Source organism: Biomphalaria glabrata, chromosome 12, assembly GCF_947242115.1.
Source record: "Biomphalaria glabrata chromosome 12, xgBioGlab47.1, whole genome shotgun sequence".
Classification (NCBI taxonomy): Eukaryota; Metazoa; Mollusca; class Gastropoda; family Planorbidae; genus Biomphalaria; species Biomphalaria glabrata.
The window spans coordinates 9958273-9975932 of NC_074722.1; the positions used below are offsets into that span (position 1 = coordinate 9958273).

Consider the following 17660-nt stretch of genomic DNA (forward strand, 5'->3'; position numbering starts at 1 on the left):
GTGGTCAACTGTTTTGAATTTCGAAGGTTTGAAGCACTGGTACATAGCTCCGGGAAATGTTTTTAAATGGGCGTGTGGCTGAGTTGTACACTGTTTGGCGTTCAAACTGAGAGGGGTCTCGAGTCTCGAATCCCAATGAGGTTTGTCATTTTGAACTTTGAAGACGCCCCTGAGTCGACCTCATTCTAATGAGTACCTGGCATACTTTGGGAAGTATAGGCGGTTGGTCGTTGTGCTGGCCACATGACACCCTCGTTAACTGTCGGGCTTAGAAAAAAATATATCTTTAGATCATCTGTCCCCGTAGATCGTGAGGTCTGAAGGGTCACTAATTTACTTACAATCATTAATTGTAATACCCATATTGCGAGACAATTGTTTCTTCTTCTTTTATTTAATCTTTTTTTTTTTACCTTTTATCACTTTGGTATCACCCCTTGGATGGGTATTACTCTTTGCGGTCCACATCATTCACCTTCCCATGACGCCACTGGTTCCTCCACCATGGCTTCTATGTATGTTAGCTTTTATTTTGTGGGTACTAAAATAGTGTTTGTGGGATTCAGAATTGTAAAAAGTCGGAAACCAGTGACACAAGACTTGACAACTAAACACTATTTCCAACTGAGGGCTATTAAGCTGAAGTGACAATGTTGAGTTTAATCCGATTACACTGAAACTCAATGTAAATCTATATTTATTGTGAACATAAAACACTAGAAGAATGTGCGGCCAGTGTGATGTATTTGTTGAGCTTTCGATACGTTATGTCAAGCCGGTGTTAGAATTGTAGGCACGTTGTATTTCTTGATCCTTTCCTGCTGTTGGTCGCCTTCCGTCGGAGGTATAAAGTTTCATGGATCATAATAATCAAGTCAAAAGGATACAGTAAGTAATAAGTATACAACTTTACCGACCGAAAAAAGTCAAGGGTCTTTGTCACGAAATATCAAACATAGTTTAAGTTTAAAAAAGAAAACAATGTTACAAAGACAGTTTGTGTGGAAACACAAACTCAATATCGACCCCCAAAGTGGTCCACCGAGGCAGGTAAAAAGGCAGGTTTTAATATTTTCAGAAATAACATCAGAATGAAATTCTATCAAAGACAAATGACAGAGAAGAATGGAGAAAGAAGGTTTATAGATCTTGTGTGCTGCCCCAACGGTCCAGCAGACCAAAGCATATGTGAAAGTGAAGGAGTTCGATGTGAACCTGGCCTAACTAGTGTACTATAATGATTATCTAATTGATCTAATTGTTCTGTAAAGGGTTAATCTCTTATTCAATGCCTCAAGGAGAATGATACATTTACGTAAAAAAAAATATATATATATATAAAATTTCTCGCCTTCCTTTAGTTTAGTATTGTATACTTTTCGTGTCCACCTTACCGTTTACGCGATAATATGAAAAACTACTTATTAATTGCTGTTTTGAATTATGTTCCACTTATATGCATACTAAATAGATTTTTTTTCTTCAGAAATAAAAGTAAACATTTCTTTGTGTAAATGTAGTAGCTAGTATGACATAACGTACTTACCTTAGCAATACAAATGTAACGCGACTAGTGACGCTAGGACTTAGTTGGGTTAGAGGCTACTTGGAGACAGAAAATCAGTTGGTGGTAGGATTTCATAAGGGTAGGGCGTATTTTATCCACAGAGACATCGGCTGTGGCCCTTTTGCTGTATTAAATCTAGTTCATGAATTGTTCAACGGTTTGGACTTGGCTTCTTCACTAGTTACCTTTTGTGTGTGTGTCTGTCTTTGTGGTTAGTCACATTGAATACACCCTCACAAGAAAACCCAGACATCTCCAGAGTAATTCTAAGTCAGACAGGCACCACTAACTACAAGACAGGCATACATCACAACAGACACGGCGAAACCTGCATCCATATACAGATGACATTAATAAATTATGAAAAGAATTAGAGTTATGTTGCGCTCAGTGTATTCTAGTCTAAATCTAGGTCTGATAACACTCTTTGTTAGGATTAAACCTGACTTTATTCCCATTTGAGCATAGGGCCGCAACAGCGGTGCATAGGGCTGAAACAGCGGAGCATATGACCGAATCAGCGGAACACAGGTCCGCGACAGCGAAGCATAGGGCCACAACAGTGGAGCATAGGGCCACAACAGCGGAGCATGGGGCCACAACAGTGGAGCATATGTCCACATAAACGGAGCATAGGGCCACAACAGTGGAGTATCGGGCCACCACAGCTGAGCATAGGGCCACAACAGTACGTTAGGACGAAAGGTTAATCAATTAATATTTAGCAACCATAATATGTAGAAGAGAGAGGTTAAAACTTATTCTCAGCAGATTCTGATTCTGATTCTCACTTTCTTGATGTTTTTTTTTTGTTGTTTTCCTAGTTTCGTGAGAAACTTGATACTTGCAAAGGATTATGGGATGGAAAAAAAACAAGTTAAAATTTTAAAAAAAATCGCTCCTTAGGTGATGTAAAATGAAAGAATTCAGTTTCAAAGTCTTTGAAGACTTCAGCAAGACTCTGCGAAAACATAATCCTTACATTCGTTTGTGTAATGATAATGTTTAGAAATATTTAAACACGTTTCTCAGTCCTAGGAAAGTGAGCATGTATAACTTGCATGTGAGCTAATCAAATAGAGATCATGTGGTGGTGAGGAAAACAATGTTAAATGATATTTGTGTTTCGTTTCTTTTCAAATACATTTCAATCAATATAATAATGTTCAAATCAGTTTCCTTAATTTATATAATGAAATTAATGATGAAAACGCAAAGATAAAAGGTATACTACATGTCCTGTTCATATGTGATTTTATTGCATTTCCCTACTCTATCTCATCCTTCGCTTCTTATCATTAATATTAAAGCCCTGACCCACTGAGACATACCTGAAGCCTTGAAACACATAGGAATGGGAAAAAAAAAAAGAGACAAAGCTTTACAAAGTGAACGTTGAGGCCAGGCAGCGACCAGGCTTACAAGGTATTTCATGGAAAATGTTAATCATAGGTTGTTTTATATATAACTTTTGGTATCACAATAACAAATATTAATTTTCTTTTGTTTAGAAAGTTCCCAGTGACCAATTAAGAAATTTACATTTTGACGAGTTATATAAGGCTGCAGTGCAATTCATTTCTGGTCGCCCGTATTTACATACATTTTGTACAAAAAAAATACGTATGAAGCTCCACACCTGATATTTTCTTCTAATAGTAGGCTACTTGGTTGGGAAAAAAAAAAGCATTTTTAATGGTCGATGTCACCACATCTCTTTTTTATTTATTTGTAATCTGGATGGGACTTGATTAGATCAGGTATGAGAAAACACCTTGTTAGAACTAAACATCATTTCTTTCTTTCTAACGTAGCTCACAGAGTCCATTATAAAGTTTTAAATACGGACACTAGCTATTTTTTTTTTTTTTTTGGTCATTGGAGAAATCTGTGTCAAATATTTCAACCAACAAATGAATCGCACTGACTCCTGGTTGAACATGTTACATTAGCTTCTTGTATTCACCATGCTGATCATGATTATCACATAGAAACGTTTGATCAGCTTTTAAATCAAGAGCTAGTCAAGTGGTTCCCTCTTAGCAGTCGTATTTACCTACATGACGTGTTGTCCATTAAGTCTGGCTACATTATATACTTATCATAGCGATAGCAGTATTTCACATGACCACGCAAGCCTGCATATTTTGCCACAACTAATGGAGACGAAACCGTTTTCCGGTGAGGTGGGGGGTCTACTAATTTGATTTTTCGTCGTCTGTGCCTGTCTTCGGCTCGGGCCCTTCCATGAGTCTCAAATGTGAGTCCCGGCATCTTAGTAAACGTTCTTCCCCTCATATTATACAGATGCTAGAATACAAGCCGCTCAATGCCCCCCTGTTCTGTTGAAAGTATTTGACTCTACAGGAGGCGTATCACTTAAATTAGGACAATAGTATAAAATATAAAAATTACGGAGTATTTTTTTGGTGGCACTATAAGTCATATAATGATCCAAACCTCCCCCCCCCCCAAAAAAAAAAAATTGAAATTATTGTACTTAAACTGTATGATGATAACCATTCTTTGTCATCCAGAGGTCAAAGGGCGGACAGTGTCACTATTTTAAACGATCTGTATTCAGCCTATTACTTCTCTTGACGAATAGCTAAATATAGCTCAGCGAGGGTACGCTCTAAGTCGTAGAATCAAGACTAAGTTATTTACTAATTAACAGAATGGTTTGTGTCCCTGCCTGGGGGGCTGGGTGAGGTGTCGGCCATGACATTCAACCAAAAGTCAATGTTTATCGTCTGCTGTCGCGGCTTTTGTAAAAAGTAAAACTCTGAAATTTGACGAGGTTCACACACAAACTTTTCAAACTCGACTGGTCGTGGGAATTCTTGAGAAACCATATCAATGAGGTGTTGAAATTAAAATAATTGAGGTAACTTATTTCTTGATTGAGATGATTTAATTTTCAGTATGGTCGATAGTCGACACTAGATCACTGGAAGACAAAAGAGGACTAATACAAAAACTAAAACTCTGACTGCATTATTGACCCTAATTGTAACGTGTTTCAAAATAATAATAATAATCGGCGAGATAAGATTTACTGTTTACTGTTTATCAACAAAAATGATAAGTCCGCTACCATCATGTACATTGCTGTACCATACACACTATAAGGAAAATTGAAATAAAAAAAAAACTAAGAACATATATAAAAATCTGATGCGGCAGTATAGGTTAGTTAGCCTCCTTTATACTTTGTAGAGAGAAATAGGTCGCCGCTGTAATAGTTTGATGCTAACAATAGATAACTATAAAAACGTCTATTTTCATAAGCACTTTGCTGGCACAGAGGTTAGTGTGTTGGCTCGAGGAGGCTAGAGTTTTGAGTTTGAATTCAGGTCGTTCAACTTTTAAAAATATAAATCCGTTTAAAAAGTGATCACTGTAACATCCATCCAGATACCCACTTCTCTCCCCCCCCCCACTCCACTTCTGGTCCAGACATGTGATAGGATCCTAGCGTAGTGGGGAAGTTAGAAGCAAGAAATAGCGCTAAACCAAAACAATTAGTAAAAATATTTCTAATCGCACAGATTTCATAATTGTTAGCCTAGAATTCTATTACAAATGTAATGACATCACTGATCGAAACTAGATGATACAACTATGTTTAAAATAAGCTTTGTTTTTGAAACCAAACTATTTAAAAAAATATTTCTCTTGTTTTAATTATGTATTTGTCTGAGATTGAATCCAAAACTTTACTCTGTTGTAATCTTTAAGAAAATAAATCTAAATGTAGGAAAGTGCAGTTCAAGTGGCGCAACAGACGAGCGAAGCTCTATCACAAATGTAACTGTTTCTATGTTTATGTTCCTGCGAGTAGATTTGGACAACTTCAATTCTCTTTGCCCAGGAGATCAACTTTTGTAGTTCTAAAAAAAAAAAAGGGGGCGTCTTTCCCCTTATGTGGGATTGTATTCATCGAATATAATGTCACAAATAACAGACACACAAAATGACTTTATGAAAGTTCTATGTGTGCTGACTGACTATTCCACTAGATCTTCGTCAGCTAAGAATGTTCATTGTGCATCACTTCTGAACAAACTTCTTATTTGATGTACTCAGGATCGCAGAGTTCTAATAGAGCGAGCGCTCGGTGACATATCTTTCTGTAGTTTGGTAAATATAAGGTGGGGGTGGGGTGGGCGGTGGCTGAGTGGTTAAGCGCTTGGCTTCCGAACCTTCTGAACTCTGATGAGTGCCTGACATTATTTAGGGGAAAAGTAAAGGCAATCGGTCGTTGTGCTGGCCATAGGATACCCTGCTCGTTAACCGCTGGCCAAAGAAACAGATGACTTTTTCATCATCTGCCCTGTGGATCGCAAGGTCTGAAAGGGGAACTTTATTTTGATAAATGTGCTGAATATTTATCGATATTACACGAGTAGTTGATGAATTCTTTTTTCCCTCTTTCTATTTTGGTTCGAAACTGAACTTTTGTTTTAGAGCGTTACATGTTTCCGATTGGTCTTCAAAGTGGATTTACTTATTGTAAAACTGATCAAAGGAAACAGTTGGAAATACCGACAAGAAAGTGACTAGATATTTGTTTTCTTTATGCCGATGACTCATGCATTTATGGGCGCCTATTTGGTATATATATTTCTATGAAAAGACGTGGGTCATCTGGATTACATGGTTGATAATCGTTACTATTCGATGACTTGATTGTTATGAAGATATGGTTCAGTGTACTCTTGGTCTAGCGGATGTGATTGAATGATCATCTAATAATTGATGGATATGGGGGGGGGGGGTGTTAAGTGGCCATTCATCCATGGCTTTTGGAAGAAGTGCTTTCCTTGGTTATGTGTCTCAAGGGGTTCATCTTCTTAATACCCCCAGATATACTATTAAAAAACAACAATTGACTTATACACTGCTTGTTATATGTTGCTTTAAAATATTGTGCAGCTATATACATGGAAAATGTGTTGTTTCTTTTTGAAATAAAAATATAAGTATTTATTGTAAGTGTTTTTTAAAATAGTGTATTTTTATGAAAAAAAATACAAACATCATGTTTTCAATATCTTTTCTATTATTTTTTTTTTTATTTTTAGATTTTAACATGACGGACAAACAGCCCAAATTGGATTAGTAATGGCTTTCGAGGCCACTAGATTACTGACTATGGTGTCTCCATGTTACAAACCATTTTTTTTTTTTCATTTTGTTTTTATTTTTGAAGTTTCAAATATGGTGATTGTGTTTCCTCATACAATCTTACAAAGTACTAGCTCTAGATATTTATCAACTATACCTTTAATTACTTTTATTGTTTTTAGCTCCATATAAAATTACTCTTCGGACTCGAACACAAGCCTTACATAAATTATTCTTGTTTCACTTAAAGTTGGCCATTGGTTATTAAAGGCATGAGTCTTAGGAAAGAAGCGAAGGGTTGTGCAGTATTATTCTCTGCTATTTTTAGAAACAAAAAACATGTGACCTTTACATCAGCTGACCTATAGGTCGCAAGGTCTTCAAGGAACTTGACCTTTTTTTTTTTTTTTTTTTTTTTAAAATCTATTTTTAGAAATACACTTGCAAGCATCATTGAAATGTTATTCGTATAATTATCACCTGGATAGAGGTCTACATTGAAAATTAATTATTATCGGAGGTACAAGAACAATAAAAGAGGAAGTCCATTTGATAAAATGTGACGATATTAATGATTTGGGTCCAGCCAAACTAAATGAGAGTTTGTGTTTTGTTTTCAGACTTGCTTTCATGGCAACGCAACACCAAATCAACACATCATCCCTTCAGAAACCGATAGGCCTATACAAGACTCAGAATAGAGACATTTTTTGTAATATATATATATTTTTTTAAAAGTCAGCTTTGAATTAGAGACATGCTTTCTCATAGAAACCGAACATTGAGGATGAGAGTTCACAAGACCATGCAACCCAGTTCAGTCCTATAAGGGGAAGATAATAACAATTAGCCTTGCAAGATACAGAAGTTATCCCTAGACCACCCTCTCAGCTTAATTCCTTTTTTTTTTTTTTTTTAGAAATAACTATTTGTATAAACCATATAATGTGTTATCTCATAGTCTCAAGACAACTTCCTAGTCAGACAGAGACATCCAGAATGTCATAGATGATAGAGGTGCGCTGTCTACACAACATCTCTGGCAACATTTTTGGTTTTGTTCTGTATGCATATTTTTATGTATTCGAGATTTTCATCAATGATGGATACAAACTAGAACTTTGTTGGTGTATCCGGTGTAAAGAACAAGCGTTGATAAGCTAGGTTTTTTTTTGAAGGGTATATCATGTTTTTGTGACTGTGTGCACATTTAAACTCTACAGGATAAAATATTCTAAGCTCTTCCATTTTTAGCTCATTTTTAAATTGTTGTCGTTGAGTTGGCAACATTGAAGATCTATTTGGCCTTCCTTGACATTGTTTATTTTAAAAAAAAATCACCAATGTATTAATTATTAGTAAACGTTCCCCTTTAAGATCATGAGATGTATGTGGCAGTTGATGTAAAGGTCATTAGTTTTTGTGGCCCACAGTTATCATGTACCACATACCACAGGTATCATGTGGCCAGCATAACGACCAACCGCCTTTACTTTCCACAACTAATGTCAAGTACCCATTAGAGCTGGGAGGACTCAGAGGCGCCTTAAAGATTCCAAAATTAAAAATCCCAGTCTTCACCAGGATTCGAACACAGGCGCTTTACTACTCATCCACCCCGCCTCCATTAATTATTAGGCCTATTGTTAATTATTCATAATGTTATTATCAATATCATTATTGGTTATTTGATAAATATTTATCCAATGGCATTGCGAGTAGGATGAATAAAAAAAAGGACACACTCTGCAGTCTAATAGGTAAGAGAAATGTTTCTAAACACAATTCTATATGGATATACAACATAGGGTAAAACAACAACTGACCTGAATGTGGTGAAGATGAGAATGGTGAAACACCGCTGGACGACTGACCGGTGTAATAACTTGGGTGGTGCATTGTTCTGTCTACAGGCGGTCAAACAGTTTAAGAGAGTACCAACACTAGGTACACAAACACTGACTAGTGATTCTAATGCAGATAAGTCATATCTTAACTATCCACTGTTCATTTGACCACTTGCTTAAAACGAATTTGATTTTTGTATATTCCGAATACAGTAATCCAGTGAACTTCTTGTTGAGTCAGTTGTACGCTGACCACAGCGGTCAACACTTGAGAACTGACGAAATGGTCAGAGTGAATGAGTTAATGACCGAATCGCCTCACAGGGTATGACATTATCCCGTGACTGATACAAGAGATCTTGAAGATATCAACAAACTAACAAACGAAATGTTTGTCTATTATCCAAACACTTTGACCTTGTCCAACGATCTTTTAAAATTAAAAAAGGAAATTAAAAAAAACAAATATATAAGAAGAGTTTTGGAGAGAAATATTTTCGTTGATGATTGAAAATTGTCCAAAATATATTTTGTTTATACTATTAGGATAATAAAATTATTATTTTAATTTTGAAATTATTTTTTTACCTTTGAAATTAAAAAAATATTCAAATGAAGTAAAATATTTGATAATAATTTACAATGCAATTTAATAACTAGAAGCCTCTAATAGCTTACAAATTTGCGACATTCTTACATTACGACCAACACTAACCTAGAAAAATGTCGAAATCATTAATTGATTTCTTGTTTTTTTTTCTCTATAATTTTTAACTTAAAAAAAATGTGTGAAATTTGAAACCAATGTCGGAGCAGACGTGACCGTGTTCCAACACAAGAAGTGAGACGTGCTATGACAATGTTTGTCACACATTGACCTTTGATCTCTGACCTACTCCTGTAGACTCTGCACGCGCTTTGTAATTAAATGCAGCTTCTTAAGTTGGTCGGGACGTGTTTGGGGCTGCGATCGAAGCAGAACATCTTTTGCCGGTGATGCTTCTAACCCCTTTCAAAGACAAGTCAAGTGATCATGTGACATCCGTTACACTTCTGCAGCGCTGAGATTAGCAGACGATAGGTATGAACACACACCAAAAAAAAAAAAAATCACACAAACAAGTCCGATGGAGAAGTAGACGTTTCCACGCCAAGAAATTGTCACACAATAACAGGAGTCGAAGCCGTGGTGTCGCCGAGTGCTGGTGGCAGACCACTGAAGGGGAGCCACACAGAAAGAAGCCAGGGAGAGAAAATGGCACCCTATTTGTGTACAAGCTCTCACGTGGGCTAAACGCGAGTGTCAAATCCTGATCTTCACTCGCCAGGCCAGCCCACTAAAGTCCTCACTTGAAGTCCCCTCCTCTTTAGCCTCGGAAATGATGTCCTCTGTAGTAACACACAAAAAAAAAATCTCAATTCTGCCAAGAAGTCCACAAGCGACATTGACATGAATGACAACGGGTCTGTCTGATGTCATTTGAGAAACATAGCGTCCAGTTGATCTCCCCACCCAGCGAGTCACGGGGACGGGTTTACGCACGTGGAGGCCGGACTTGTCGCTTGTCACAGCTTTCGTCAGCCTACCAGAGTCTAGCGAAAGGGGCGGAGACTCGCCTTGACAAGAAAATCAATACTTCAACTCGCATCCGTCCTGATTGGTCCAGTAGCTTTCCCTGTCAACATTCAACAAAAAACAGCACGTGACTAGTTGTAACTTAAGTAAATATTTTTTTTTTGGTATTCTTGATGATTTGTCAGACTCGCAACATTTTGTTGTAGACTCGCTAGAGACGACCACACTAGTTTAGAATGGACAAATACAAATATATCAAAAGGAAAGAGGCGACATGGATTTCTATTTTTTACTCCCTCTTCCTCTTATAGCTTTACTGTAGGTTTCTATACGAAAGACTAACCTGTCGTGTTGAAATCGACAAATTAACTCTTTCTCTCCTAACTGACGATACCAACGTTGTTTCAACCAGAATGTGATAAATAATTACGGAGAGAAAGAGTTAACGAGATAAAAAGACAAATTGTAGACCGGAAATGGGAGGACGGGAAATGTACAAAACGAACAGCGGGAAAAAAGTGTTTGCCTGGTCGTGGGGTATGTACTCCGGCCTGTCGTTACGAGGTATCAGGTTCGAACCTTGCCCATCGCTATCGTCCCGCAGGAGGTTTGTTCTAGGACGTTGTGGTCTTCGGTCTAAGAAGGTACAAGACAAATAGAGTTGCTAAGTTTGGATACGTTGATGTCTTCCGTGTAACTTGCTCATTGCTAAGACTTGTCACATGCTATGGAGTGCCAAAGAACTGCCTGATTCTTACCATTTCATCAGATATTTAACATTTTTTTAATGTTCATTTGTGTGTTTGTGTGTGTGTGTGTGTGTGTGTTCTCTGGTTAAAAATTTTGTTTTACTTGCAGTCGCAACCCATTTATTTATCTTTTTAGAAATCTAGTTTGTCTGTAAATCTTACCGGTAGATCGAATTGTTTCATTGTCATAGCTATGCAGTTTCCTTGTTTAATACCCAAGCATTCTTCTTCTGACCTAACAACCAGCAGGAAATAGAGCATTCAGACATCTGTGACATTAAGGCATCTCTGACATTTAGACATCTGTGACATTAAGGCATCTCTGACATTTAGACATCTCTGACATTAAGGCATCTCTGACATTTAGACATATCTGGCATTTAGATGTCTCTAACATTTAGATATCTATGACATTTAGACATATATGACATTAAAACATTTCTGACATTAAGACATCTCTGACATTTAGACATCCCTGACATTTTAGACATCTATAAAATTTAGACGTCCCTGACATTTAGACATATATGTGGCATTGAGACATCTCTCACATTAAAACATCTATTGCATTAAAACATCTCTGACATTAAGACATCTCTGACATCAAGACATCTCCGTCTCATCAAATATTTATATTCTTCTTATCTTATAAGTTATTATAAAGGGAGTTACTTTAAAAGAGAAGATAATTACGCCCTACGCGTATAGATATGTTAATCTGGTTAATCTAGGTATGTATGTTAATTAGGGACTTCACCTCTGATAAGTCGTTGGTTTTCCTGGGTATACATTTAATAGACATCTAGACATCTACTTAAACCATAGAATAGTGGTTGACAAGGGTTGACATCATCATTAGATGAGAATCTCTGACCTCCAATAACAACATCGGGTTAGGAAAGACGCTTGATAGGTCTACTATTTGGACCATTTGAAGCTGATAGATAAGGTAGGAGCATTATGGGGAGCAGTGCATGACGGGAAGACACATTTCCACTTTTCCTTTTTAGCCCGACAACTATTCAGACCAGTCTTGTCTATGACTGTACTAATTACATTCATGCTGAAATTATTACGAGTGCTGAAATTTTAAGGTGATGACGTCACTAAGCCCCATAAAAGTCATTCAGTTTTTTTTTTTGGGTGGGGAGGAGTATTAGTAACAGATTGGTGGACATTCTGGACACATGATACCCTAGTCAATCGGGGTGCACAAAACAACTTTTATTATTAGCTTAAAAAACAAACAACTTTTGCCTTTTTTTCTCTTTTATGATTATGTTTGTTTGTTGTAGTGACTTTTTGTTTTTATTGAAGATGTTCATATATGGAGGCGAATCCAAACATAGCAAGAGTTTTGTTTGGTGTATCCGGTGTACGAAATAGAGATGTATTACTGAGCGAAGCATTCAATATGTTTACACTTTGCACTGTTCAGCACTGCAGAATCAAATTAATTTCTAAGCTCTGACGTCATTTTGATTATTAAGTTGTCAGCTGGGATGTTTCAACATGGCGTCCTTGACATTGTTTATTTTCTCTGTCTGGCCCAAATCTTTCTATTTCCTTACGTTTTTAATTAGCTTCCATTAGGTCGCCAACACATTTCTTCATATTGCTTTATCATTTTCTTATCTTATAATTTACAGACGTTACTTCAAAAAAAAGAAGATAATCACGTCCTACGCATTACATGTCAATCTAGTCATGCATACTAATCAATGACTTAAACTCTGCTAAGTCGTTGGTGTTTCCTGGCTGATTCAGGCAACCCATTCCATTCTCTAATGGCACTAGGGAAGAAAGAGCACTTGTAAAAAATTGTACTAGCATGTGGAATACAAAATGTGCCTCTATCTTTGTGTCTTTCTGAGTATTTTACTAAATTTTGTTTTTCTATTTTTAAGTTTTGGTTCAGTGTTTTATGTATTATTGCTACTTAACTTTTTATTCTTCTGTCCTGAAGTGTTTTTTTAGCGGCCCCAGAAAGGGGAAAAGACGCTATTAGTTTTGTGCGAAATGTCTGTCCGTCTGTCCGTCTGATCGTCTGACCGTCTGTCCGTCTGTCCCGTTTAGATCTCGTAAACTAGAAAAGATATTGAAAATCCGACATCACAATATTTTAGACCATTCAAAGTTCTGATGCAACGGCTACTTTTTTTTTTCTGAAAGCGAAAAATCTCATTTTTAAAATCAGTTATGCAAGCAGTTTTTTAAAGAGAAAAAGCTAATTAGTATGCATTTAAAGTTAGACCTAAATTAAAACGAATAATAATCTTATAAACTTCATTTTTGTGATATCTTTCTTTATTGCGGCGCTATCGGGCCTCTTCAAAACAATTACATCAATTATAAGACTTCAGTTAGGCCAGGAGAGGCGCGGTAGCTGAGCGGTAAAGCGCATGACTTCTGAACCGGGGGCCCCGGGTTCGAATCCTGGTGAAGACTGGGATTTTCAACTTCGGAATCCTTAGGCGCCTCTGAGTCCACCCAGCTCCAATGGGTACCTGATATTAGTTGGGGAAAAGTAAAGGCGGTTGGTCGTTGTGCTGGCTACATGACACCCTCGTTAACCGTAGGCCACAAAAACAGATGAACTTTACATTATCTGCCCTATAGACCACAAGGTCTGAAAGGGGAACTAGTTAGGCCAGGTTCACATATAACTTTGCATTCACTTGCACCTATCCTTTGATCTGCTGTACCGTTGGGGCACTACACAAGATCTGTCAACCTTCTTTCTCCATTCTTATCTTTCATTTGTCTTTGATATAATTTCATTTGGATGTTCTTTCTGAAAATATTGAAGCCTGCCTGGGTGGACCACTTCGGGGGCCGATTTTGAGTTTGTGTTTCCACACAAACTGTCTTTGTAATCTTGTTTTTAAATAAGATTAATTGATAAGACTGGAAGCTCAGAATACATTAGTTGAATCTAATTATGTTCATATTGACACCTTAATTAATAACCGAGACAACGGCGTTCCATTTTTATTACAACTTTATTCAAAAAGTAAAAACAAAAAAAAAACAAATAAATGTAAACCACTGTCTACACCGACATGTTCCCTTTTTACCGACCATACTGACTCTGTCCGCGGTTGTCCAAATTAATTGGCCCTAATGAGATCAAACGACTCAATGAAAAGCATTCAGCATTTCAGTTACCATTGAATCGAATTCAATAGCCGTCTGCTGACAGCGACAGCTAATCCTAACAGTTCTTTCCCCTTGAGCTAAAGACTTATCTCCCTTGCTACCCTTTTTTTTTTTTTTAACCGGCCCCGTTACGAAAGACTACCTGATTGTTGTACGAAGCAGACGTAGATAGGACACAAGGGGGTGGGGTTGGGGGTGCAGTCAGGGGGTGGGGTGATAGGTGAATAGAGAGAGGTGGCAAAGTACGTTTCTTAGCAGATCGTCTCCATTGTAAGCAGGAGACATTTTTTTTGTTTCGGTAACAGGACGACAGTTAATTATAACTTTTGACCCAGCAGACGGCGCCGGGCTCTAAAAACATAGACCGGAGTTGATTGTGAAGTCGTCAAGGTGTACGGGACCCAGACCACGCTTGTTTTTGGAGACCGACGCTAGGACGGTCATCTTCTGATCGTCCGAACAAATCGATGAGTTTCCCTAATGTCTAGGTCAAGCAATTCAACAATCGTGTACGACCAGCCATACAGGCGAAGTCTTGGCTCTATGAGTATAACAGTGAAGCCATCATCGGTCCCTCTGTGCTGCGAGCAAACTGGTCAGTCTTGGCGCCACGTGGACAAAGAAAACAGTAAATATAACTGGACGAGCTTTGGAAACACGACGGAGACATCTCCTTACCTTATTGTATTTTTACAAAGCTAACAGGGGGACATACTCTGTGTGTCAGTCTGGTACACATTTTGAACACGTTCTCTCCCCCAGTTCCACTGTCTCAGATTAAGGTGATACTTTGCACAGTTATTTATTGTCGAAGACAACCCAACACAAGAGTTCAAACAAAATATTTCCCAAATAGTTAATTAAATAGTGATAATTATTTAATCGAAAAAAAAAAAAAGGAAAAATTTTCATTTTCAGTATTCAGAGATATGGCTGTAAATGTGGAGTTCTTCCCTTCAGATAAGCTTTACTTTTTAAAAAAGTATTTTTGAAAGATTTTGCTTGTTTGTCTTATTTTTCTTATGGGGAATATTCATTTCTAAAAAACCCTGTATACTTTTGACCCTTGATATTCCGACGCACACAATAATCCGTTTGTAGAAACCACAAGTTTGTAATTTCAATTTTTCTTTATATATTTTTTTAAATTCTTCTTTTTTGTAAATAAGAGTAAGAAAAAAATAATTGCTCTTAATTTTTAACGTTCTTAGTAATAAGGACTTACAATTATCATGGCCTCATCACAAATAAACAATTAACCTCACCCTCTTCAAATTGCCCGACCCGATATACTTACCTGGCACCCCCCATGTTACAGAGGCCACACCCAAAATAAATTGACCCTTCATTACACCCATTTCCTCCTGCGACCTTAGGTCAACGCACCGGTTAATATAATGCACACTGAGTGGATGTTCCAATTAAGAGAAGAGTCCTTTTTAAATCAGCGGTTCTCAACCTTTTTAGCTCCGCGACCCCTTATACAACCTTCCACTAGGCGACGACCCCCAACCATAAAGAAAAACCTTTTCGTTCATAGGCCTAAGGTAAATGTGATTTGGCTAATGCTATAAAATCGTTATCAAAATGCATATATCTGATATTATTATCTATGCTAATTCCTTTGTTAGAAACCGAACATATCGGAAGCTTTATTTCGTGTGAACTAAATGTATGCTTCAATTACAAAAAAAAGTATCCTTTATGACTTTCATTTATTTCCTTTTTTTATTGCGTTTTTTTTTTCTTTCATAGCGCATACATAATTAACAATTTAAAAAATATTGCTAAGCTTGGACAATGTTTAGTCCTCGATACGGTAACCCACATTGCTACAAAATGTTTGCGACAGTATTTCCAAACACCCCAGAGTTATTGGTTGAGCTTGCTTTTATTTCACTCGATTAGGAATACACATTTTCTGCATCAAGTTTATTTCTATATACAATGATTATGCTTGCCCTGGATGTGGCAAAATATGTAGGACACAGCTGGCGCTGCGCAGCCACGGGAAATACTGCACTCCTCACTAATCTTCGGACTCGAAGACAAGCCTTATTATTATTTCTATATTTAGACTTGATAACTAACAAGCAGAAAAAAAAAAAGTTTCGCAAAAATGTTGTTGGAAATAGAAGAGGAAGTCGCGGAAACATTTCAACTAGAACAGAATAACTGCAAACAATTGATCCAGAGTTGTGTAACTGACATTGAAGAGAAATCATATTTAGCTGCACTGCTATTGATGTAATACTTGTGGCAGTATCTTCGTTGCTAATATATGTCGATGATTTATACTTAAAATCTTATAGAGACTCATTCTGTACCAAATATTGGAATCCAGACCGACATACAATTACTGAGCGCCTAAAGGCAGCATGGAAAACCAACTCCTAGATACCCCCTCCCCCCCCCCCCTCTCCCCACTGGTCCACAAATGAGATTGGACCAAAGCGCTCTGAGCATGCTATAAGCATGAAAGTAGCGCTATATAAAAGCTATAATAATAATACAAGAATAATTGGAACACCATCTGTGCAGACACCACAAATATTTTTTCCAAGAGGTCCTTTACTTTTCCAAAACTAACCAACTTTGTCAATTAGCCTTGATTACGTCACTAGAGGTCATTTCAAGAGGTTTGCATAGAAACTAATCTTTAAAACCGTTGTTATTACATCTCTTACGTAATCCAGTAAATTGAGAACAATATAATCTGTGGACTCATCAAGCTTGGGGCAAACTTATTGGAAAAGGAGCAGACATCATTTCCTGAATTATTGAAGGAACACCATAGCGCAAAAAAAAAGTTATTTTTTTTATCTTGACATTCTTTTGTTCAAAGTCTGTGTTCATAAATTGTACGGTAATGAATTTATTTCTGAATAACATGGACTATAATACGTGTCAGCGTATTTTTAACTAAATTTGCTTTATGACGGGATTAGATTGTCACCATAGAAACGTTTGATCCCGCAATGATGTTACGTCACTCATTTGATGAACGGCTATTTCAATTGTTTCAAAATGTACTCAGCAACAAGGAAGATGTGGACTGCAACATCTATTTTCGAATGACAATGATAAAAACAAAGAAAAACAAAGATGTCACTAATCAGTGAACAAAAAAATTCTACCTTCAAACAAAGATGTTACCATTCACAAAAAGTGTCCTCTGTATCCTCTAGCAATGTGTCCGTGTTCCTAGATCTATATTTGTCACCCCCACTTTTTATGTAACTGTAATTGATACTTGACGACCGTTTCATCACGTGTTTTAATGTAATCGAAGAACAATTCCAAATATAAATCTATATGAGCTATACTTGAGCTGGTTCCGACACGTTAGAAACAAATAAAGGCGAGCCCTTGCAAATGGTCATTCGATCTTAAAAGAGGTCACGACCCACAGGCTGAGAACCCCTGTATTAAATAGTAATATGTCTAGCTGTGGAAGTTAAACCTATAAAGAAAACTCAAAAATAAACAAAGTACCTTTTTCACCAAAAACGAACAGTCACCTGATAATATTGATAAAACAACGAAAAAAAAAACTGTCACGTGATAACCATTATTGATTAAAATTAGATCGTAATTTGTATAGAAGAGATAGAGAAGCACGTGACTCAACG

General features: G+C 37.0%; 1 protein-coding gene across 2 annotated transcripts in view; it reads right to left on the reverse strand.

Moving 5' to 3' along the window:
• Positions 1 to 8976, reverse strand: part of LOC106070296 (T-box transcription factor TBX3-like) — a 57670-nt gene extending 48694 nt beyond the window's left edge. For both annotated transcript variants that reach the window (XM_013230159.2, XM_013230152.2), the window contains exon 1: positions 8524 to 8976. In XM_013230159.2, coding sequence (XP_013085613.2) covers positions 8524 to 8596 — 73 coding nt within the window. In that variant the 5' untranslated portion in view covers positions 8597 to 8976. The remainder of the gene's footprint in view (positions 1 to 8523) is intronic.
• Between the last annotated feature and the right edge of the window lie 8684 nt (positions 8977 to 17660).